General features: G+C 39.4%; 1 protein-coding gene across 1 annotated transcript in view; it reads left to right on the forward strand.

Moving 5' to 3' along the window:
• Window positions 1-11,715: 11,715 nt before the first annotated feature.
• TMEM144 (transmembrane protein 144) overlaps window positions 11,716-24,080 on the forward strand; it is a 42,204-nt gene continuing 29,839 nt past the window's right edge. Inside the window, 6 exon segments of the mRNA XM_036282272.1 lie at window positions 11,716-11,720; window positions 12,207-12,325; window positions 14,895-15,011; window positions 17,444-17,526; window positions 17,529-17,563; window positions 19,306-19,383. Coding sequence (XP_036138165.1) covers window positions 11,716-11,720; window positions 12,207-12,325; window positions 14,895-15,011; window positions 17,444-17,526; window positions 17,529-17,563; window positions 19,306-19,383 — 437 coding nt within the window.

The following is a 24,080-nucleotide window of genomic DNA, read 5'->3' on the forward strand; positions in this document are numbered from 1 at the left end:
CTCCTCCTGCCTTCCCCAGCCTAATGTTTGTGTCAATTGGTTGTGCATATATGAATATAAGTTCTTTGATTTATCTCTTCCCATGGGGTTTATCCCCCATCCCTCTGAGGTTTGTCAGTCTGTTTCCTACTTCCATGATTCTGGATCTGGATCTCTTTTGGTTGACAACTTATTTTGTTCATTATGTTCCACAAATAAGTGAGATCGTGTGGTACTTGTCTTTCTCTGACTGGCTTATTTCATTTAGCATAATACTATCAAGTCCCTCTATGTAGTGTCAAAAGGTAAGAGATCTTTCTTTCTTACAGCTGCATAGTATTCTATTGTGTAAATGTACAATAGCTTTTTTATCCACTCATCTATTGATGGGCACTTGGGCTGTTTCCAGATCTCAGCTATTGTAAATAGCTCTGCTATGAACATAGGGGTACATATATTCTTCCTGATTGGTGTTTTGGGCTTCTTGGGATATATTCCAAGAAGTGGGATCACTGGGTCAAACAGCAGTTCCACTTCTAATTTTTTGAGGAAACACCATATTGTTTTCCATAGTAGCTGCACCAGTCTGCATTCCCACCAGCAGTGTGATAGAGTACACTTTTTCTCCATATCCTCGCCAGCATTTGTTGTTTGAGGATTTTTTGATAGCCTTTGTTTTACAAAAGGCCTACATTAGTATCTGTTTCACAAACCAAAAGAAATTCCAAGAGGATTTTTAATTTTACCCCAAAAAAGCCATTGCCATATTAACGTAGATCTTTTGTAAAAGTGAAGTGCCATAATATAAACTTACAGAAAATAGAAAATTCATGTGTTTTGTTAGATTTATACCTAAATATTTCCATTTTTAATGCTAATATAAATGTTACTGTGTTTTGAATTTCAAATGTCATTATTTATTGCTGGGATATAGAAAAACACTTGCCTTTTTTGTATTAACCTTGTATCCTGCAGCCTTGCTATAATTGCTTATTAGTTTGAGGAGTTATTTTTGGCAATTGTTTGGGATTTACTATATGAACAATCGTATCATTTGTGAACTAAGACAGTTTTATTACTTTCTTGCCATTCTGTATACCTTTTATTTACTTTTGTTGTCTTACAGTGTTGGCTAGTACTTCTAGTGTATTGTTGGAAAGCAGTGGTGAGAGGGGCCATCTTTGTCATGTTCTTGATCTTAGTTTCTTAGCATTAGACAGAATGTTAGATGTAGGTTTTTTGTAGATGTTCTTTATCAAGTTGAATAAGTTCTCCTCTATTCTAGTTTACTGAGCATTTTGTTTTCTTTATTATGAATGGGTGCTGGATTTTTTCAAATGCTTTTTCTACATCTATTGATATGGTTGTGTGATTCTTTTGTAGCCTGTTGATGTGATAGATTGTATAGACTGATTTTTCAGTTGAACCAGCCTTGCATACTGGGGATAAATCCCACTTGGTGATTGTGTGCAATTCTATTTGCAAATATTTTGTTGAGGATTTCAGCATCAATTTTCATGAGAGAATATTGGTCTGCATTTTTTTCCTGCAATATCTTTATCTGGTTTTAATATTAGGGTAATGCTGGCCTCATAGAATGAGTTAGGAAGTGTTTCTGTTTCTGTTTTTTGAAAGAGGTTACAGATAATTGGTATAATTTCTTCCTTAAATATTTAGTAGAACTCACCAGTGAATTTATCTGGGCCTGCTACTTTCTGTTTTAGAAGTCTATTAATTATTTATTCAATTTCTTTAATATAGGCCTTTTCAGATTGTCTATTTCTCATTGGGGGAGTTTTGGCTTACTATTTCTTTCAAGGGATTGGCCTATTTTATCTAAGTTATCATATGTGTGGACATGGAGTTGTTTGTAACATTCCTTTATTATTCTTTTAATATCCATGGTGTCCGTAGTTCTTTGATTTCTAATAATAGTATGTGTGTTATCTTTCCTTTTTTTAGTTAGCCTGGCTAGAGGTTTATCAATTTTATTGCTCTTTTCAGATAAGTGGCTTTTTATTTCATTCATTTTCTCTATTTTCATTCATTTTCTTTATTTCATTGATTTTCTATTTTTAATTTCCTTGATTTCTACTTTAACTTCTGCTATTTTCTTCTGCTTACTTTGGATTTAATTTGCTTTTCTGTTTCTAGTTTCTTATATGGAAACTTAGATTACTGATGTTAGAGCTTTTTGTTCTAATATATGCATCCTATGCTATAAATTTTCTCTAAGTACTGATTTCGCTGTGTCTCATAAATTTGATAAGTATTATTTTAATTTTCATTTACTTTGAAATATATTTTGTTTTAAGAACTCCTCTTTGATCTATGAATTATTTAGTGGTGTGTTTTTAAAACTTCCAATATTTTGGAATTTTTCAGCTATCTTTCTGTTATTTCTAGTTTAATTTCATTGTGGTCTGAGAGCATACTTTGTATGATGTCTCTTTTTTAATTTTTAAAGATGTGTTTTATAGCCCAGAATATAGTCTGTCTTGGCTAATGTTCTATGTGAACTTGGGGAGAATGTTTAGTCACCTGTGGTTGGATGAAATATTATATAACTGCCAATTAGATCCAGATGATGATGGTGCTGGTCAGTTTAGCTAGAAACCTACTGATTTTCTGCCTGCAGATCTGTCTATTACTAACAGAGGAGTATTGAAGACTCCAACTATGATCATGGGTTTGTGTCTCTTTCTCCTTGCAGTTTTATCTATTTTGCCTCATGTATTTTGACACTGTGTGAGGTACATACACAGGATTATAATGTCTTTGGGGAGAGTTGACATTTTATCATTATGTAATTCTATTTTCTCTCTTCTCTCAGCATAGCAATTATCATTCTTTTAAATTCTTTTCTTAATTACCCAGAAGTTTGAAGTATACATTTAAATCTACTTTTAATAACATGATACCTTTGTAGGTAGTTCAAGTAATTTATATTAGACTATTTTTACTTCCTTCAGCCTGTCCCATAAAACATTGCTGTCACTCATTTCACTATCCATAAGCTATAATCACCTAATACACTGCTGGTAACTATTTGAAAATCATCTATTAAATCAATTAAGAATTAAAAAATTGGCCCTAGCCAGTATGGCTCAGCGGTTAGGGCGTCAGCCTGCGGTCTGGGGAGACCCGGGTTTGGTTCCCACTAGGGGTGCGTACCTCAGTTGCGGTTTATCCCTGGCCCTGGTTGGTCATGCAGGTGACAGCCACTCGATGTGTCCCTTTCACGTCGATGTTTCTCTCTCTCCCTTCCTCTCTCTCCCTCCCACTCTATTTGAACAAAAAAATAGAAAAATGTCCTCGGGTGAGGAAAAAAAAAAAAGAATTAAAAAATTGTTTTACTTTCTTTTATTTCTTTCTAGTGTTCTTCTTTTCTTCATATACATCATGTTTCTAACCTATACTTTTCCTTTTCTGTGAAGAACTTATTTAAACATTTCTTCCAAGGTAGGTCTACTGGTGAACAATGTTCTCAGTTTCATTTGCCTGAGAAGTCTTTATTTCCTTTTCACTATAAAATAATAATTACATCCGGCTGGTGTGGCTCAGCAGTTGAGTGTTGACCCATACACCAAGAGGTCACTGGTTCGATTCCCGGTCAGCGCACATGCCCAGGTTGTGGGCCAAATCTCCAGTGGGGGGCATGCAGGAGGCAGCCAATCAATGTTCTCTCTCATTGATGTTTCTATCTCTCTCTCCCTCTCCCTTCCTCTTTCTCTAAAAATCAATAAAGAAAAAAAATTTTTTTAATGATAATTACACTGGGTGCAGAATTTTAACTTGGTGGATTTTCTTTCAACACTCTAAATATTTCTCTCCATTCTCTCTTGCTTGCATGATTCCTAACAAGAAGTACTTCTTCTTTCTGCTATTCGATAGGTAGGGAGTCTGTTTTCTTCCGGCTTATTGTAATATTTTTTCTGTTTGATTTTTTTTTTATCTTGTTTGGTGTTCTCTGAGCTTCCTATAACTGTGGTTTGGTATGCCATTAATTTTCTAAAATTTTCAGCCATTATTACTTCAAATATTTCTTCCCCTCCTTTTTCTTTTTGTTGTTTTTTTTTTTTTGCCCTGATATTCCTATTATCTATATGTTATACTTTTAACATAATTCTTGAATATTCCATTTCTTTTATTTTCATTCTGTTTTTTCTTTACAGTGAAATTTAGAAAGTTGTTGTTGACATATCTTCAAGCTCACTGATCGTTTCTCAGCTGTGAAAGGCTTTCTTCATTTCTGGTGCAGTGCTTTTTGTGTTCTAGCATTTTCTTTGGATTCTTCGATTTTCCATCTCTCTGCTAATATTTCACATCTGTTCTTACATGCTGTCCAATTTTTTCCAATAGAGCTCTTCGCATGTTAATTATGGAAATTTTAAATTCCCAGTTTAATAATTCCAAAGTCTCTACCATATCAGAGTCTGATTCTGATGCTTCCTTTATCTCTTCAGACTGCATTTTTGGGTTGCCTTTTATGACACCTTGTAATTTTTTTTGTCGTTGAAAGCCAGATATAATGTATTAGATAATGGAAACTCAGATAAATAGGCCTCTAGTGTGAGGTTTTATGTATAACTGGCAAAAAGCTTGGCTGGGTTTAATGTTTACTCTAGCTGTCAGCATCGCAGGCTTCAGTTTCCTTTCATGTCCTTTCCTTAGAAACCCCTTAAACCGTGTATCTTGCAGATCTCTCCGTGGTAACCCAGTGTCATTATGCTGAAACACCTTTACTATGGTCATAAAGTATTGGGGAATTTTATGATTAAATCTTCGTTTTTAGTGCGCTACAATTAGTGGGCTGTGACCTTCAGAAGAGTTTCTTAACTGTGCCAGACAGAAAGGCGAGAGGAGCCCAGGTTGTCTGACTGTTCTTGCTCTAGGTCAGACACCGCTTTCCTGGAGAAGTCTCCCTTGGGGGCTCTCCTTTGTTTGAGAGGACCCACCGAAAGGCACTGGATGCATTTCAAAGTGATTGCTCTTTCCCTCCCCTTGCCAGAAACAAGAGGGGGTTTTCTCTGATCTTCACTGTGAGAACCTCAGGTGGCTCCTGACAGTGAGATCCATTCGAGTGTGGATGCTCCCTGAGACTAGGTCCTGCTTGCCCAGGTTTTCAGTGCTACATTTAGTCCCCAGTCAGTGTCCAGCCATTCACCAGTCACCGTGTCAGTGCCCTCCACCCGTGACCGGCTGCAGTGACCGGCTGCAGTGGCTGCTGCTCCTGGTAAGCTGGGATTCTCTGCCTTTCCCTTCAGTGTCCAGGGCAGGGCTCCGTCCTGGGATCTCAGTTCTCTGCTAGATGTAATGGGAATTGTTGGTTTTCAGTCTGTCTAGCTTTTTTTCTTATTGTGATGACAGAAGTAACAACTTTCAAGATTTTCAAACGTTAGCACAGAAACCAGAGGTCCTGATAATATTTTATGTATGTCATATCTTTTGATTACATCCAAGGGTGCACAGATTTTATTGTTGACATTTTATATACAGGGAAACTGAGGTGAAACTCACCTTGATCTTCTAGTGCCTGCTCAGAGTCTTCCGACCAGACTTCCATGGTTAGGCATTAATGCACCTGAAACAGTCTGAAAGAAAGTAGCAGTTTAAGTGGCATGATGTGAAAAGTACTGGACTGGAATATTCTGTTATAAATATCCTCAAGCCAGACTTAGCCCCCACCTCACTTTTAGATTTTAGGGAATTCACAACAACGGGAATCTCAGTTTCTTCGTTATTATTTTTTTGGTTAATCCTCACCCGATGATATTTTTCCATTGATTTTTTAGAGAGAGCGGAAGGGAGGGAGGGAAAGAGAGAGAGAAGGAAACATTGATGTGAGAGAGTCACATCAATTGGTTGCCTCACACACTACCCCGACTGGGGTCAGGGATCGAACCTGCAATCCAGGTGCGTGCCCTTGACCAGAATCGAATTCACAACCCTTTCATTCTCGGGCCGATGCTCTAACTGCTAAGCAAAATTGGCCAGGGCAGGAATCTCCGTTTCTTAATGTCAATCTGAAATGAGAACACCCCACATGACTACTGAGGTCTTTTATAATCACAAAGTGAAACGATTGTATTTAGACCCTATATTTTTTGGCAGAGATTTTGTATATGTGTGTATCTGTGAGCATGTATGTGTGGAAAGGGGAACTTTAGAGTTTTTCTGAACTGCTTAATTAATCCCTTCTTTTAAATGAAAAGCCTCAGTTTCTTTAATTCTCTAAAGGACATGGTACTGAACCTTTTTATCTACTTGTCATACACTGTTGTTTATAACTGTAAATAATGTTCACAGCAGGACTTCCTCCCAGGACACCTCATCTTTGACTACCCTTATGTTTCCTCTTTCTGGCAACTCCACAAGCATTACTAACCACTGAATCGTCTCAGTTAAATGTCACTTCCTCAAAGAGACCTTCTTTGAACTCCTGGACTAGGACAGAACCCAGCACTTCCCCTTTCTGAAGTTATTTGCTTATATCTGTGTCCCTTGCTAATCTGAAACCTACAGGAAGGGAAGGACCCTGTGTGGGTCACTGCCGCTCTCACAGAGACCATTTAAAACAGTGCTGTTCAACAGGAGTCTGTGAGATGGCCGAAGCGTCCTATAATCTGCACATGTAAAATGTCCAGGCCCAGTGAACTACTGCATTTTTTATTCTCACTTACGTGGCTGCATATCAGATAGTGAGAAACTCAGAGGAATGTTTCTTAAAGTCCAAACCAGGATGTCGGGACCCTGCATTTTAATCCGTTACTCCTCAATATACTGATTCTTACTATCAATATCATTTGACAACTCTTAGTCTAGAATGTGATTCTCATGGAGGAGGGTTTGAAAGAAAATTATTCTTGAGCCACACTCTTAAAGATTCAATTTCAGTTGGTCTGGTATGGGGTCCGGGTATCAATCTTTTGGAAATAAATAAGTAAAACAAAAACCCTCCCCCAGCAATTGCAATGTGCAGCCAAGCTTGAGAAGCCTAGAACATATGTTCTGTGGCACTCAGTACATATCAGATAAATATACAGAAAAATGCTCTGGTGCATTTATAAAGGATTGGTGATTGCAAGTGAAATCTTGTCATGTCCCAAGAGACATCAGTTACATTCATGGTTCAGATGAATTTCTTGATACTCAGCGGAAAAAAAGTTCAGCTTTAGATTGTCTTTCACAACTGTGTGAAATCCCTCGGCCTTTGGTTTTATTCATAAATAGTATAAATAACACCTAGTTCTGTGATGTTTAGAGAGAGTGACAAGCCCAGAGTTCCCTTTCTTTCCAACTTGCTGAGAGATTGACAAAGAGCTTGAGGACTCCTTGTCACCCAAGTCGCATGACCACGCGCTCCTGCACAGAAGCTGAAGGAAGGTGTTCCCCAACCTGCTGCTCTCAGGCAAGGTCTTTGGATCTTCTCTGATAGAGCCCTCCTTCCTCCTACAGCCAGTGGACATGTCATTGTCCCCAGGAAGTGAAGGCTGGCCAGGCCACCAGGAAGAGCCCAGGGAACAGGCCCTAGGGTCTTGAGTGCTAGAGCCCTCCTCTCTTCCCCTCCTTCGCCCTCCCCCACCCGGTGCATAGGTAACTGTCCAGAAGGAAGTGAGGCTGGCTAGGTGCCTGGGCAGCAGAAGGAATGAGACCCGAGCAGGCTCCACACCTGAAGCCTGTGGAGGTGGGTCACAAGGGTGCTGAGAAGGTGGGAGTCTCAGCCGCTGGCCCTGAGCACAGTGAGTTCAGCAACTCAAAGGAAACCCAAGTAACTTTGCAAGGGAGTCTCATTAAAAGGTCTGAGCCAGCGGGAGATCACATCCGCAACGCAAGGCCAATGTAGAGCAAAACGGCTTCATTGCATGCTCCTGTGTGCAGGCGGGCTGAGCTGAAAAGTGTTCAGCCTGGAATAACAGTTGGGGCGTAGGTTATATACTCCTAGCTTCCGGCACTTCCTGCTGATGTACTTGGTCTGGCCCACTGTCCACTTTGCAGTAGGACTGATCTGGCATCTGCTGGGTTATCCATTGCCTTGTGGATAATCCAGATAATCCTTAACTGTACTCAACAGAAGGCTGAGCAAAGGTTATGCAAGCAACACAATTTCCACAGTTTCTGCCTTTTGTAAGCTTTTACCTTTATCCTTTAAAATATGACTAACCCTTTCACTCATGATATTTCCAAATGTGCTCATGATTAAAAAGAAAAAGCAAAGCTTAGAATAAGTACGTTCAAGTGCTGCTCATTTTAGCCAAGACACTGGCAGGGGTTGCCAGGAGATTTGAGCAAATTAACATGAAACTAAAACTGAAATGTTTGTTGAAGTGGAACAAGCAGTAATGAACAGAACACAGCCAATACCAACAACAACAAATAATAAAGGTCTGCATAGACGTTTAAATGACTAGGAGAAATTGAGAGGAAAAGTATGTACTAATAAAATGACACAAAGGTACTAGAACAAAAATGAATAAATATAGTTTACTAAACTATCAGTGGACATTTAAAAGTAAACACTAAAACTACTTTAATCTAAAGTATATTAAATTAATTTAAAGTTTATTGAAAAGTAATTTGAAATTTGTTAACAGATTTGCACTAAAAAGAATTAAGAGTGATGCACTAGATAAAGTGACATCTTTTATTTCCCCCAAAAATTTCATTGATTTAGAAAGAGGTAGACTTGTCTTCAAAGAGAGTATTGCCAACCCACACTAAAATTACATCACATGCTTTCTGAAATGGACCAAGGCTGTACGCAATAAACTTCATTTGTCTGCAGGAAACAACTTTAAGTGAAGTAACATTGATTAATGTTCACTGAGCAGTCAAAATGCAGTTCTTGCACTCCAGCATTTCAATTATTCTTTCAGTGGGGTGAAATCTGTTTTAGGACTGTCAATATTCCTTAATAGAGCCATCTTTTCACTAAAACGATTTGCCACTTTTGAAGGTCTGACATTCGCCTATCAATGTGCTTATAAAGGTTTTGTTGCACTTTGCTAATTTTAGTTAAAATGGGGGGGGGGGATTCTTAGCAAACACCTAATCATGTGTCTTTTCAGTCCCATGATATTCTTTCCAGGCACCTCCTACTCCTGGGACCTATTGCCATTGTCTTATTTTAGCAAAATTTCACCTACCTGCTTGAACCTTGAGCAGTAGCCCACATAAGCCATTGCAGGGCTAAAAATTTCTTTTTGCCTAACTTTAAAACTATTATTTTTTTATTGAAATAGTTTTACTAGGTCAGTGTTTAAATATGCCTTGGTATTTCTTCCTCAGCTTCATCCCCATGGAGGATGCTGTCTTACCAGCAGTGTTTTGTTTGTTTAAGAAAGCACACACAATTTCAAATACATATGTTTCTTACTAAACTTAATTCAGCAGTTTGGAAGCTGTCCTTGCCTTCAGTTAAATTATCCATAATAGTGCCAAAGAACGTGAACTTGTAGGTAGTTGTATATTTAATATTCCCTGTAAGAACTCGTAAGGAACAACACCGGGATAAACGAAACGCCTTTAAAGTAAATGTTCATCGTTGTAAAATAACAAGGAAAACTGATTCGGATATACTTTGTTCAATACATATCCACAAGAACTTATCACTAGTATTAAATTTGGAAGGGGAGAAAAAAGACTGGGTTATCACAGCTTACATGGTGAAGTGAACCGAAAGTTCAATGTACAAAACATAATTTCAAGACAGTATTGTGGGAAGACTCTGGTTTCTTCCTGTGATAAAATGATTTTTTTGTGTTGTTGTTTTTTTTCCCTCATGTAGCTTGTACAACTAAAAAGGTGAATCATGTTTAGTAGCCTTTTCCAAATGTTACCTTATGACAAATGCCTGATTCTTGTCTATTTGTGGTTTGGGGGTCTTTTCTTCAAAGAGGAACCAGAACTTTTTTTTTTTCTTCTTTCATTATTGATTTTAGAGAGAGAGGACGTGAGAGGGAGAGAGAGATAGAAACATCAATGAGAGCCCTGGCTGGTTTGGCTCAGCGGTTAGAGTGCTGGCCTGTGGTCCAGAGAGACCCGGGTTCGGTTCCCACTAAGGGCACATACCTTGGTTGCAGTTTGTCCCCAGCCCTGGTTGGGTCATGCGGGAGGCAGCCACTCGATGTGTCCCTTTCACGTCGATGTTTCTCTCTCTCTCTCTCCCTCCCACTCTATCTGAACAAAAAATGGAAAAATGTCCTCGGGTGAGGATAAAAAAAAGAAAGAAAGAAACATTGATGAGAGAGAACATTGATTGGCCGCCTCCTGCACACACCCCCACTGGGGGCCTGACCCACAACCTGGGCATGTGCCCTGACTGGGAATCAAACTGGTGACCTCTTGGTGCATGGGTTGACACTCAACCACTGAGTCACACTGGCCGGGCAGGAACCAGAACTTTTTTTTAAATCCTCACCCAAGGACATTTTTGCTTTAATCTTCAGATAAAGTGGGTAGGAAGACAGGGAGGAAGAGAGAGACAGAAACATGGATATGAGAGAGACACATTGACTGGTTGCCACCCACACAACCCCAATCGGGGCCGGAGACAAACTGCAGCTGAGGTCCGTGCCCTTAGCAGGAACCAAACCTGGGTCTCTCTGGTCCGCGGGCCAACACTCTAACCGCTGAGCCAACCCAACCAGAGCCGGAACTTTCTAATAAGCTTTGCAATGTTGTCCAATAGACTTTCTGCAGTGAGGGGAATGTTCCACTTGGGCACTGTCCTGTATAGTAGCTACAGGTCATATGTGGCTACTGAGCACATGAAATGTGGTTAGCATGGCTGAGGAATGGAATTTTTTTAAACTTAATTTTAATTAATTTAAATTAAATTTAGTTATCCATATGTGGCTAGGGGCTACCAGATTATGCAGAGAGCTGACTAGCTGCTTTGCATTATTCTGGGCTGGCTGACAGTATTGTGCAAACCACCACTGCTGAACTTATACTGGCGGATAAGTCCTGAAGAGATTCTTCAAGAATCTAAATCTTAAAGACATTTAGGAGATTCTTCTATCCGTTCAGTTTTTTAAAAAACTCATAAAGAGCCCTGGCTGGTTTGGCTCAGCAATTAGTGTCAGCCCGCAGACCAGAGAGACCCGGTTCGGTTCCCTCTAAGGGCACATACCTCAGTTGCAGTTTGTCCCTGGCCCCGGTTGGGGTTGTGTGGGTGGCAACCAGTCGATGTGTCTCTCTCACGTTGATGTTTCTCTCTCTCTTTCTCTCTTCCTCCTTCTCTCCCTCCCACTCTATCTCAAGATGAATGTACAAATGTCCTCAGGTGAGGATAAAGAGAAAAAAAAACTTATAAAGATATAGGGTTTTATGAACTATTTAAATGAATGCACACTGTGGGGGTACTACTGATGGAGAAAAGTGCATTTATCTGCAGGGACTCCTGAGCAGCAGGAGTAATTCAGCCTGAATGTGCTGGGAAGCCCATGTCAGAAATGTGACAAGCGTCTGCTTGCTAAGGCACTAATAGTTCTGAAAGTCTTCACACCTGCTCTCTCATTTGATGATCGCAACAACCAGTTGAAGTCAACAGAGTCCTAGTCTACAATTTTTTTATTATATACCTGTCTACCTATACAGAACAATTTTTATAATATAATAAAACTGTATCTAGATCTTAGAAGAAGTAAGGCTTTCCAGCTCTGAAGACATTGTTTTTTTTAATTATAGATTGAGATCAAAAAGTATTTTTATTAAAAAAATGAATAAATGAACATGGAGTATGAACATAATACCTAATTTCATAATGTCCTAACTTTTTGTCTGGAAGAAGGAATCTTAGCATACTTTTTTTTTTAATTTTTTTTTTTTATCCTCACCCTAGGACATTTTTCCATCCTTTGTACAGACAGAGTGGGAGGGAGAGAGAGGAAGAGAAAGAGAGGGAAACATCGATGTGAAAGGGACACATCGAGTGGCTGCCACCCGCATGACCAACCAGGGCCAGGGACAAACTGCAACCAAGGTACATGCCCTTAGTGGGAACCGAACCCGGGTCTCTACGGACCGCAGGCGGACACTCTAACCGCTGAGCCAAACCGGCCAGGGCTTAGCATACTTTTTATAAAACTCAATAAATAGTATGCACTGATCACAATTTGTTCACAGATCCACAACTTCTTCATTGTTTCTTGTTTATATCTTTTCTTTCAGAAGCTCCTGAAAATTGCATCAAGTCTAAAGTGAACCAGCTCCCTCTTGGGCAGAACTGATACCAAGAGCAACAATGAAACAGATCTAACCCTTGGGTTCCTCTCCGCTTCCCTAGCCATCATTTTGTTTGGCTCCAACTATGGACCACTTACAAAATGTGAAACTGGTGATGGTAATTATTTTTTCTTCACTGTTAACCTTAACTTATTTGTAAATACAAAATTCTGTATTTGGGTCTTTTAGAAATGATGGCTACAAAAGTAAATTTTGTTGACTCTGGCGCCAAATTAATAGAGCTTAAGATAAATCATTTGATAATGCCAAGCCAGCTCACCTGACAGTCAGTATAGAACAACCTTAAGATTGTGTTTCATGGTAAAGCTAGGATGCATGGATGCTGTTAGGAAAGCTTTCATGATGCATCTGCTGTGTTTACAGAAGAAGGACGTTAGTCCACTCTACTAGTAACACTTGCTTTGAAAATCTGTGTTTTCAAAACAATTGAGAGAATAGAAAACAATTTGAGCATAACATGAGTTTTGTGTTTGCTTATGTGCAATTTTGACTCTGACAAAACACTGGGTGAACACAGAAAACTGTATCCAGATGAACAAAGATGCATAGAAATACAAAAAATCCACCAGCCATCCTCATCTGGGGTTAGAACCCCCAACCCACCAACTTCACACTAACACAAACTGCAACACTTCAGATGCCCACTTCCACAAGCAAACTTCAGGTCCTTTGCACATTAAAGAGCCATATTTATTGTAGCATTTGTGAATTTCTTAACCATTGAACCAGTATAAAACTGTACTATCACTTTTATTAGGTTCCTATCTTCTTTTCTAACATGTTGTTGATGAAGTGTGTGTTTGGTACCCTAGCCCCAATTTTCCCATTAGTTCTGTGGTTTTTATTGCATGATTTTGCATAGCACAGTGGTTTTTAGGACTATAACAACACGTTCAAGTAGAACTGACTGTAAAGTAAATGTTAGGGAAGAGGCAACAGTTGTTTTTACCTACCTGCCCCCCCCCTTTTTTTAAAGATATTCTTAATATTTTTATCTTTGTTTATTTTAGAGAGAGAGGAAGGGAAAGGGACAAAGAGATAGAAACATCGATGAGAATGAACATTGATTGGCCGCCTCCTGCACGCCCCCCACTGGGGATCAGGCCCACAACCTGGCCATGTGCCCTGACCAGAAATTGAACCAGCGACCTTTTGGTGCATGGGTCGATGCTCAACCACTGAGCCACACTGGCCAGGCTACCTACCTGCCTTTTATATTATAACCAGGAGAAGGAATTGGAGATGTTATGGTGAATACCTATTGGGAAGCAGATGCGTTATTCCCCAGTTTCTTATGTCTTGCTATAACTTAGACCATAAAATTACAAATCTTTTTTCTCTAGAGTCTTTCTTGTCCTCTGGAGTTAAGACAGGAATGGACAGTACTAAAAGAGGAACAGAAAGCATTCCCAGGGGTAGAGGACCTGGCTTTTAGGTGTTCCACAACTGTGATCCTGAGCAAGTTTCTCTTTTGTTCTCAGTTTCTCAATTATAAAATGAAGAACTGGTAAAATGATGTTCCCTTTCATTTTTATGATCCTACTTTTTTTTTTTTTTTTTTGGTCTTAGATGTTAACAGTCATTGTTTTTCTTTCCTCCACAGAAATATGCAAAAATCTTCCAAAGTTAGAGTCAGAAGTGCTACATTGAGTTATCACTTTAGTATTTCTTCCAATGTTGACTTTTTCTATATCCTTTAATCACTAAACTCTTGATGGTACAGAAATCTCAGAAAGGTACAGATATATTTCACATCACCGTGTGATGTTCAGATAACTGGCAAATGGCAGCCCACAGCATAGGAAGGAGAGAAGCCCTGACCCAGAAGGCTAATTCTCAGCTTTGTGATATCTGGTTCATCACAGGCATTCACCTCTAACTGTATGAGGTCTACATGTGACCATAAATGACTTTATTTTTGTCATAGAGGTGACATAAATGCTCCCCAAAGGTGTAAATCATGTTGCGCTATTCTGAAGTTCTTTTTTTTTTTCCCTCACCCGAGGACATTTTTCCATTTTTTGTTCAGGTAGAGTGGGAGGGAGAGAGAGGAACAGAGAGAGAGAGAGAAACATCGATGTGAAAGGAACACATCGAGTGGCTGCCACCCGCACAACTGACCAGGGCCAGGGACAAACTGCAACCGAGGTACATGCCCTTAGCGGGAACCGAACCCGGGTCTCTCAGGACCGCAGGCCGACGCTCTAACCGCTGAGCCAAACCGGCCAGGGCTGAAGTTCTTAATACTGTGTTTTTGGTGAGGGACAGCACTAGGTACGGCATCTGAATAAACATGTAGAGACTCAGTCTTGTCAGTATTCTTTGGTAGAAAATCTTTGATTTGTCTAATAGGTGGGGAAAGATGATAAGCAGAAATACACTGCTTAGTAAGCTTTAGAGTCAAACAATCTAGGTTTAAATTCCAGTTTCTACAAACTGCTAGCTGTTTGGACAAGTTGCTTCATCTCAGATTCAATTTCTCTGTCTTTGAACTAGGGTTAACTATGATGGACAGTAATTGGAAGAATCTTATTAAATGTGCAAAGTTCCTGGCATATACGCATTCAGTAAATTGTGACCATTCCTATAATAATATCTCACTGATATTCCTAAGCATTAATTTACTCAAATCAGTTTGAATGACTAACAATTTCTTTTATTTCCAGGAATGTTTCTCCAGTGGGTACTTTGCGCTGCCATATGGTTGGTTGCTTTGGTGGCCAAGCTGATATTACACTGCCCTAAATTCTGGCCTTTTGTGATGGTTCAGGGCTGCTTTTGGGCAACAGATAAAGTATGATATAATTTATCATTTAATACTTTAATCAATTTGTACTATGCTCAAAATAACTGTGGTTCATAATAGAAGGAAATAGCACAAACAATAATTCTGAATAATCGTTAAACATAAATACTAGAGATTGATCATTTAGTTTCTTTCATTCAGATGTTCCATAAATATTTTTTTTCTTTCTTTTATTTTTAATCCTCACCTGAGGACACTTTTGCATTCATCTTCAGATAGAGCAAGAGGGAGAAAGGGAGGAAGAGAGAGAAACATCGATGTGAGAGAGACACATCGAGTGGTTGCTACCCACATGACCCCAACCGGGGCCGGGGACCAACTGCAACCAAGGTACATGCCCTTAGCAGGAACCGAACCCGGGTCTCTCTGGACCGTGGGCCGACGCTCTAACCGCTGAGTCAAACCGGCCAGGGCTCCAGAAATATTTTTGATGCACTTTCTTACTCCTCTTAATGATTTATTTCTTAGTCCCTGATAGAAAGTATAGCAAAAATATTACAATTGTTCTCTATCTGTTTAAGCATAACTCACATATGAGTTTAAGAGTTCTGGCCTTTCTCTAGCATATTTATCAGAAAATATTTATTAAATAGTAGTCTCTACTAATATCATTTTTAAGAGTTGTCTTTTAAAGTGGGTAAGCACAGATACATTATCATTTCAAAAGCACTGGCAGAAAAATAATAATAAAGCTTCCCTCTGTTGCCTTATCAATACCTGAAATTATATAAGTAGAATTTATGCCTTTGCTTGGCCAATCAAGAATGTATAAGTACATCCCTGGAGAGCTTTCTTCCCTTTAGCAAAGGAAGTTTTAAGGATCTTTAGAGGTAATTTGATTAAAAGAGAATACATTTTAAAATGTTAGCCCTGGCCAGTTTGGCTCAGCGGTTAGAGCGTTGGCCTGCGGTCCAGAGATACCCGGGTTCAGTTCCTGCTAAGGGCATGTACTTCGGTTGCAGTTTGTCCCCGGCCCTGGTTGGCTCATGTGGGTGACAGCCACTCGATGTGTCCCTTTCACGTCGATATTTCTCTCTCTCCCTCTCCCTCTCTCTCTCTCTCTCCCTTCCACTCTGTCTGAATAAAGAATGGAAAAATGTCCTCAGGTGAGGATAAAAATAAATAAATAAATAAAATGTTAGAAGTTTATTGGGTACTCACTTAATTTGAATATCTGCAGAATAAATTATTTAATGAAGTTCATGAATTGGAAGACAAAAAAGTTAACTTTTATATTTCCACTAGAATTTAAATTGTTATCCCTCTTACATCTTAGTGTTATTATGTGTTTATCATATCTAACTGGGATAGGGGAACAGAGAAAGCACCCATTCATTCTGCATATCTTGATAACTACCCACAGTATTTATATTCACCCAGCAGGTTCTACCAGGAGTCAACAGGGAAGGGTCTAATTTTAGATATGTTGCAGATGTGGATGTTATAGGTCATAGTAACTGATTTGATATGGGTAGTAGACAAAACAAAAGAGCCTATGACAATGAAGGGACTTTATTGTAGGTGATCAGGAGGGTGGTGGTATCAACGACATGGGTGAGGAAAATAGGGGGGAAAACATGTTTGAAAGGGAAAATGATGAGTTCAGCTTGGGACCATTTGAGTTTGAAGTCCCTAATGTTTCCACAGTGTGGGAAGTCTGGTTGGAAATCTTTTACTGACAGTTTAAAGCCTAAAACTATGGAGAAGGTTCAGGCCAGACCTATATAGCTGGGAGTGTCCCTCTAGTTGACAGCTGAAATCATGAAATTAGCCAAGTACCCAAAATAGAATATAGAAAGAGGTGGAATGTGTTTTAGAGAAATTATTCAGTAAGTACTTAAATCTTGGAAGAAAGAGCTAAAGAGAGGAACAGGAGGGAATCCAGAAAAGAGGGTATCCTAGAAGTCCAAAGAGGAAAGCTTTCGAGAAAAGGTTGCTGGACTGAAGCCAGGCTCTGAGGGACGAAGTAATGAATGCAGGAATATAGAACACAAGTCAGTGAGGATGGGAGAGCAAAATCTGGGGTCATAGTGGGCCGAAGACTTCTACCAGTTGTTGGCTCTGGTTCAAGTTTAAGAGGATGATCGCTGCTAATTTAATCATTGATGGTTACTGCAAAAGTCAGAGAACAGAGATCTACCTTAAGGTTGAAGACTATCGGTACAGTTAGGCAAGGAGCTATTCAACATTTTTCATTTTTTTGTATGATTTTGCTCTAAGTCAAGTTCTTTTAGCAATTATGATCCTGAGCTTAAAGTAAAAAATGTGGTTATTTTAATTAAACAATGAGGAATTATGATTTATTAAATCTGTCCCAATCCCATAAATTTCCATTGAAGTTAAAATAAAAATTAATTTATAAATGTATTTTCTGCATTGAAAACAATACCTTTTTTCTGTATGTTACATCTACAGGGAACATTGCTGTTGTCCTGATTATGAAAACCATTGGTTTAGGCCTTGGACTCTTAATCTGAGGATCATTTAATGCCTTAACAGTTAAGGCTTAACTGGTTGGGCAAGCTCAAGGTAACACAAAGATAACTGTTTCAAGTAAGATTCTCTGAGCTTATACTCTACATAAGGTTCGAGCTAGGGACTTGGTCTAACTGAGAGGAGTAACATGGTTCCTATTTTTTTAGAGATTACAGTTAAGATGTATGCATAAAATATGCTGCCTTTAATTATTATTTGCCCTAAGTGCCAAAGAAGTGATCTAGATATTTGTACAAGATATAGTAAAGAATTATCTTGAGGTTAAAAAAGCGGGGAGAGAGAAGGGGAGCTGATGTTTATCTTCCCTTTCTACTGTATGACAATGTGTTGGACACATTGTATACATCATTCTCAGCTCATTTTCACAAATATATGAGGCAAGCATGATCTTATAAGAGAGCTGATACACAATGAGGTTCAGTAACTTGCTGAAGGTCACAGAGCTAATAAGCCAGATTCAAGCCCAGGTCTTCTAGTTCTGAAGCATATATTCTCCCCTCCAGAGTCTGGGCCAGGGACAGCAAAACGGGGGCCAACTTCCCAGACAGTATTATTATTGGAACACAACCAAACTGATCCATTTAAGTGTTGTCTATGGCTGCTCTTAGACTACAATGACAGAGTTGAATAGTTGCAAGATGCCCATAAGCCTAAAATATTTTCTCTCTGCTACTTTAAAGAAGAATTTGCCAACCCAGTTATAGAGCTTGGTTGTCCAATATAGTTGCCACAAGCCACGTATGGCCATTTATATTTAAATTTACAACAGTATGATGGTTACCAATGGGAAGAGGTTGGAGGCAGTAAAGGGGAAAGAGGGTCAAATGTATGGTGATGGAAGAAGATTTGACTTTGGGTGGTAAACACAATGCAATATAGAAATGATGTAACATAGAACTACACACTTGAAACTTACATAATTTTATGAATCAATATCACCCCAATAATTGAAAAAATAAATAAATAATAATAAAAAAAAAAAGCCCTGGCCAGTTTGGCTCAGTAGTTAGAGCATCGGCCTGCGGACCTGCAGACTGAAGGGTCAAAGTCTGATTCCCAGTCAAGGACACGTACCTAAGTTGTAGGTGTGTTCTCTGGCCCTGGTCAGGGTCGTGGAAGAGGCAACCAATTGATATGTCTCTCTCACATCAGTGTTTCTGCCCCCCACCCCTTCCCGGCCTTCCACTCTATCTAAAAATTAATAGAAAAATATCTTTGGGTAAGGATTAACAAAAATAATTCTTTTAAATATAAAAATATAAATTTAAATTAATCATGATTTGATAAAATTAAACACTCAGTTTCTTGTTTGCACTAGCCACAAGGCAAGTGCTCGATAGCCATCTGTGCCTAGAAGCTGCCCTGTGGTGCAATGCAGCTGTAGACAGTCCCTACACACAGAAAGTTCTAGTGGGCTGCCCTGCACTGCTCTCCGTCAGCATTAAGATTAACCTTCAAGCAGGGTTTGGGAAAATTAATAAAAGGGCGGGTATTACTTTCACCTTACATTTTTATCTCGTCTTTCCACTTAAGCAGTACAACAACTTTAATGATAACAAAACAAACTAACCTCCAATACATTCTTTCCTGTCCTTTCCCCATTTCCCACAGTGCTTTTTACATGCAGTTTTCCCTTTTCCTTCTTGCTTCCTTTTCTCTCGCCCCTGGATGTGTCCCAGTGATTGCTGCTTTCTGACCCTGAGCCCATGCCCTTTAACACCATGATGAACACATTTTCAACAGCATCAACTTTGACATGACTTTCTCATTTCCAGGTGTGGCTGGTCTGGAATGGATGCAGGAGTAGCAAAACCACTGCTGAATTACTTTCGTGCTGGGCTATCAGTAGTAAGGTAAACATCTATTTCTAATGATTTGCTATTCTTCTAAACATTTACAGTACTTATTAAAGATCCTGACGTGTTTACATTTTTTAAAACTCGCATTTCATAAATTGACATGATTTTCCCTCAGATTCTTCATTTACGCTGACAGACTTGGCTTGAGAGGACGAAACACACCAGCTCTGGGGTCAGGAGTCCAAGCTTTAGCTCTCAAAAGCTCTGAGACCCTGGGAAAATCATGTAGCTCCTTTCAAGCTCACTTTCATTATCTGTAATTTTTAGAAAATCTTAATACATGGATTAAAAATTAGAATTAGCCCAGCAGGTGTGGCTCAGTGGTTGAGCGTCGACCCATGCACCAAGAGGTCGCCAGTTCAATTCCTGGTCAGGACACATGCCCAGGTTGTGGGCCCGATCCCCAGTTGGGGGCATGCAGGAGGCAGCCAGTCAATGTTCTCTCTCATCAATGTTTCTATCTCTCTCTCCCTTCCTCTTTCCTCTTTCTCTAACATCAATTTTTAAAAAAGGTAATAAATAAATAAATAAATAAATAAATAAATAAATAAATATTAGAATTAAATAGCACATTAATGTATTTTGCAAACTAAAAAAAAAAAAAAAAAAAAATGCTTTTTATGTAAATGTTGTGCTGACTTCCTGGAGCCCCTGGAACAGCCTCTGATTTTCTCAGGTTGTTGCTCCCTTGCTCTGTGCCACCCAATCTCCACGTCCCTGTCTCTTCACTCAACTCCCCCTAACCCAGTTAGATAACAAACTCTATCATCTATGCGAACACACACCCACTTAAATATTTTTAGAGGTATCTGTGTCTAGTTATACATTCCAGATGAATGAGGATGAAAATGACTTTGAATCTCTATACGGTGTTCAGTCAATAAAACTCTAACAGAAATTAGGTCACCTTAAATCCAGTCCCCTTTCCTCCCTAGACTCCATTTATATTGCCTGTCAGTGCCTCACATAATGGATAGCACTGGCTGGGAAGATTTTAGCACTGTTTTATTCTTCAGGGAAAGAACCCTGTATTTCCCTTCCACCTGCAATGATAGCTTTTCCCCAGCCACACTCAGAAACAAGCTCTTTGTCATTGAAATGTTGCCTTAGAGAGTGGTTCCAGGCCAACTGGAGAAGAAATAACATAGATTATTCTAAAATAGCAGATTCCTGACATTTTTTAGTTAGAGGCGATTTTATGTATTTTGTGCAATGCATATGGCATTCTGGCTTTAAATAGCTCTCAAAAACAGTTTCTTTATACCCCAAGACTGTAATGTTAGCATGCTTTAGTTTTGACTTAATGGGAATTTAAGGCCAGTTTACCCAGCCCATGAGGCCTTATTTTTCTCCATATTTCTTCTTTCTGTAGGAAGTATACATTCTCTAAAATTACAAATTATTCATGTTCTACTGCCTCTACCTGTGTGAACTTGGTCAAATAACTTAAATTCTCTAAGCTTTGGTTTCTTCATCTGAGGATAAATTTGAGATAATAATCGCACCAGCCTCATAAGATATTTTGAGGATTAAATGAAATAAAATATATTAAGTGCTTTGCGCAGTGCTAGACACATTGCTATTGCTCTATACATTGGGTATTTTTTTTAAAACATAATAGACGTTTTTACTAACTATTTCATGTTTATTTACTGTTTCCCCTTTGGACAAATCTTGTCCAGCTCTGTGTTAAACTAATCAGTGCACGCGGGGGCACATGAAGCTTGTTTTGGAGCTTGGTCAGTGGCCGGGGATGCGATTCTCTCTTTCTGTAGTGCTTCTTGGCTCCCTTCTCTGCTTCTTTCCTAAGAGGAATTTCTGGAGCCTTTCATTTCATTATTTTAACTCAGTCAAATCAGTTTGTTCTGAAGGGCATTAACTGAATAAGCTGGAGTTCCATGGTCAGTGTAATGAAACTTGGAATATGGTTACACTGGTTTAAGATGTTGCTCCTATCCTCCGTACAATCCAGTCTTTAAAGGAAGGGGTAGATCATTTCTAGCCGTACATTTTCCCCATGTGATATCTAAGGTACGTTTCAGTCAGTCTCTACAACCAATCTTCTCTGGGTCCTGGAAACAGCAGAGGATTTCACACAGGGGATTGTCCACCCAAGTGCTGTAAGGCCCGGGGAGCAGGAGGAGGGAGGTGGTACCGCCCTACGCCCTGGAGCCCCTGCCCTGAGCGACCTTGCTGCTACAATTTCTGGAGCCATCACCAAAACAGAATGGCATCTCCCACCTTTTAATCTCAGGCGGATGCCTCCCAGTAGCAAATCCTAGCTGCTAATACCTGGAGAAACGCAGCTTTCAGTCTTCCAAGCCCCATACTCAGACCAGAATATGTAAGGCTGAAAGCAGAGCTGACAACACGACATGTCCAGGACACTCTTAAACATGTCTAGGGAGGGCCCAGGACTCACAGTTCAGAAAGGGCAGATTTTCTTTCCAATGAAAAAAGAAATGCTCTGGATTATCCTGGAGTCTATTCTACATTCTTTTCTCTTCTCCCTTAACTGGCTTTCTCCGGAGAGTTGCGGGGTAAGGAAGCCCAGATCTTTGTTTCTAGCCATTACCTTTCTCCAGAGCCACAGTCCTTACATCTAACTACGGACCAGGCCTCCCAGGCATCTCCTGCTCAGCCTGAGGTGCGATAGGGATGGGGACTCTGCTAGTTCAGGAGCATGGCCAGTACACAGACTGTGAGTTCCTTTCTCTTTGCCTTCAACATTTGCCAGTCAGAATTGCTTTGCTTTTTAACCCTTCCCTGCAGACTGGTTCCTCATTCCCCCTCTTTGTAGAAGGTGTTAGCCACAATCATACAAAATCAAAACCTCCGTCGCCTTCATCTTTCTTTTCATTGTACATACCACCCTATATCTAAAGTTATAAAAGTCTGAATATTTCACTAGTTCTTCTCCATCACCTTGGATCCTTACTACCTACCCACCTGCAGACAAATATGAAAAGCTCACATGTATTTTCCCTAGTTCCTTTCTTCCTTTTGCCAGTGTGACTTGCTTGTATGTGCTATCAAATTACATTTGTCTTGCCCTGGCCAGTTTTGCTCAGTGGTTAGAGCGTCAGCTTGCGTACCAGAGAGTCCTGGGTTTGGTTTCCGCTAAGGGCACATACCTTGGTTGCAGTCTGTCCCCGGCCCCGGTTGGGGTCGTGTGTGTCTCTCCACTTGATGTGTCTCTCTCACATCAATGTTTCTCTCTCTCTCTTCCTCCCTGTCTCCCTCCCGCTCTATCTGAAGACAAAAATGTAAAAATGTCCTCAGGTGAGGATAAAAAAAAAATCACCTTTATCTCCCTAATTTGGCATATCCTCCACAGTGGTAGTTTCAGCCCCTTTATTAGTACATCTTTCTCCCTGTATAGTTGTCCTCAATCATAGGGCATTGGTTTCAGACCTCCTGCAGATACCAAAATCATGGATACTCAAGTCCCTTATATAACACAATCCTCCCATATACTTTAAATTGTTTCTAGATTACACATAATACTTAATACAATGTAAATGCTGTGTAAATAGTTATTATACTGTATTGTTTAGGGAAGGATGGCAAGAAAAAACATCTGTACATGTTTAGTACAGATAAAACCATGTAGTACATGTCCATGTACTACATAGTATATGTCAGCAACAACATAACATTTTTTCAAATATTTTCAATCTGCAGTTGGTTCAGTCTACAGATACGGAACCCACAGATACAGAGGGCCAACTGTATTGACAATTCATCGACAGGATTATTTATCACACCATAACCCAGACATTTTCCTCAGCCCAAAGGCCCTTTTCTCAGCCTCCTTTGTCACCCTATGTGATGTTTCCTTAATTTCCTTCTTAATTAGAATGAGTCACCCCAAAATTTTCATTGCATTTTGTATTCCTTCTATTATCAAAATTCTCAGGATTTGTTTAGTATTATTCATATAACACTCTATCCTTGAATTATGAGATCCTGGAGGACAAGTCTATTATTTTCTTTGTACGATATTTCCCCTACCACTACCATCAGACTTTGCTATAAGGAGCTTGACAAATAATAGATGCTCAATAAATAGATGCTTGTAGAATTTAATTTTCAGTGTATATACACGCTCACACACATCAATTTTACTAATACTAAGAGGTATAGGTTGCAAATCTAGGGAAACTGGGAGGTTGGAAATGTAAAGTAGCATTCTTGGGTATAACATTGATTTTTGCCCTTGCTGTTTTCCATTCTGCTGACAATATTCATAGCCTGTATCATGTAACTTTGTGTGTGTGTGAAGCACTGCACCAAGTTCTTTAAGCCTGTAGCTGAAAAGACCTTGTGATCTACTTGATTTGATGTTCATATACATAAGATAAATCTCATGACTTTGTCCTAACTTGGTGCCGACATAGCCTCTCTTGACCTAATTGAACCATGAGGTTCTTCTTTCCGACTTACTATTTTGTGACTAGCACTAATCACACAGGCTCAAAACCTCCGATTTCTTAGTCTTGATTTCTTCCTCATTCTCAGTAACCCCATTTTCCATCCAATTTGTAGTGAAGGCTCTCTATTTACTAACATGTTTTGAGATTTTTACCATGTGCCAAAAGTACACTGAGGATTTTGTGTTCATTATTATTTAATTCTCATCATAGCTCAGTAAAGTGGATATATCCCCACAGTTTTATTTTTTATTTTTC

The sequence above is a fragment of the Molossus molossus genome, unplaced genomic scaffold, assembly GCF_014108415.1.
Source record: "Molossus molossus isolate mMolMol1 unplaced genomic scaffold, mMolMol1.p scaffold_m16_p_4, whole genome shotgun sequence".
Classification (NCBI taxonomy): domain Eukaryota; kingdom Metazoa; phylum Chordata; class Mammalia; order Chiroptera; family Molossidae; genus Molossus; species Molossus molossus.